Source organism: Trichechus manatus, unplaced genomic scaffold (assembly GCF_000243295.1).
Source record: "Trichechus manatus latirostris isolate Lorelei unplaced genomic scaffold, TriManLat1.0 scaffold03569, whole genome shotgun sequence".
Taxonomy (NCBI): domain Eukaryota; kingdom Metazoa; phylum Chordata; class Mammalia; order Sirenia; family Trichechidae; genus Trichechus; species Trichechus manatus.
In genome coordinates, this window is record NW_004447505.1 from 1328 (window position 1) to 2635 (window position 1308).

Genomic DNA, 1308 nt, shown 5'->3' on the forward strand with positions numbered 1-1308 from the left:
CACACCAATGTACTTCTTCCTTGGCGTTCTCTCCACCTCTGAGACTTTCTATACCTTTGTCATCCTACCCAAGATGCTCATCAATCTACTTTCTGTGGCCAGGACAATATCCTTCACCTGCTGTGTCATTCAAATGTTCTTCTTCCTTTGTTTTGCTATTACCAACTGCTTGCTATTGGGTGTGATGGGTTATGACCGCTATGATGCCATTTGTCACCCTCTGCATTACCCAATCCTTATGAGTTGGCAGATGTGTGGAAAACTGGCAGCTGCCTGTGGGATTGGAGGTTTCTTGGCCTCCCTTATGGTAGTAAATTTAGTTTTTAGCCTTCCTTTCTGTAGTGCCAACAAGATCAACCATTACTTCTGTGACATCTCACCAGTCATTCGTCTGGCTTGCACCAATATCGATGCTCATGAATTTTTCATCTTCATCTGTGGAGTTCTCGCACTTGTGGTCCCTTTTTTCTTCATCTGCATTTCTTATCTCTGCATCTTGAGGACTATCCTGAAGATTCCCTCAGCTGAGGGGCGGAAGAAAGCCTTTTCCACGTGTTCCTCTCATCTCACTGTTGTCATTGTTCACTATGGTTGTGCTTCCTTCATCTACCTGAGGCCTACAGCAAGCTATGTCTCCAACAAGGACAGGCTAATGACAGTGAAATACACCATTGTCACTCCATTACTAAATCCCATGGTATATAGCCTCAGAAACAAAGATGTCCAGTTTGCTCTCAGAAAAGTGTTAGGAAAGCAAGTATCTCTGAAACTATATAAACAAAATGTTATTTTATTTTAGATGCCATAAGTAATTCCCTTCTTTATCACATGTGCATTATAACTGTAACTAATTCTTGAAAAAATAGAACTATGTAAGATTTACACCATAAAATGTATTGTGTTCTCACTGTCCTTTTAAATCCAGTCTGCAGGCTAATGCTTTTCAGCTTTTTGAATGGAATATCGGGGAGGTTCAGATATAATTTTACAAATCTGCTGTAAAAACTAAAAGTCTAAATTTCATTTCATGGTTAAATTTTTTTTCCCTTCCTCTGTAAATCAGGAAGCCTACACTGGGACCAATTTGGGGTGGTGGGAGGAGGATTCCATCTTCTATATTAGCTTTGTAAACAACACCTTCTCTCTTTAGAAACTTCAGTGACTGACCTATGATGAATTATAGTTAGGGAGGGAGAAGAATCAGGTGGAGAACATTTCTTACTTGACTGCCACTGTCATGCTCTGGTAATGCTGCTCTCAGGTCTTTGCTGATGTTGCACACTGAGTCTTTCTCGTATGGGAGATTTC

General features: G+C 40.5%; 1 protein-coding gene across 1 annotated transcript; it reads left to right on the forward strand.

Moving 5' to 3' along the window:
• Window positions 1–6: 6 nt before the first annotated feature.
• Window positions 7–1297, forward strand: LOC101354059 (olfactory receptor 10R2). Its single transcript, XM_004391186.2, has one exon. The coding sequence runs from the start codon at window positions 8–10 to the stop codon at window positions 797–799; it is 792 nt and encodes a 263-aa protein (XP_004391243.1). The 5' UTR covers window position 7; the 3' UTR covers window positions 800–1297.
• Window positions 1298–1308: the final 11 nt, after the last annotated feature.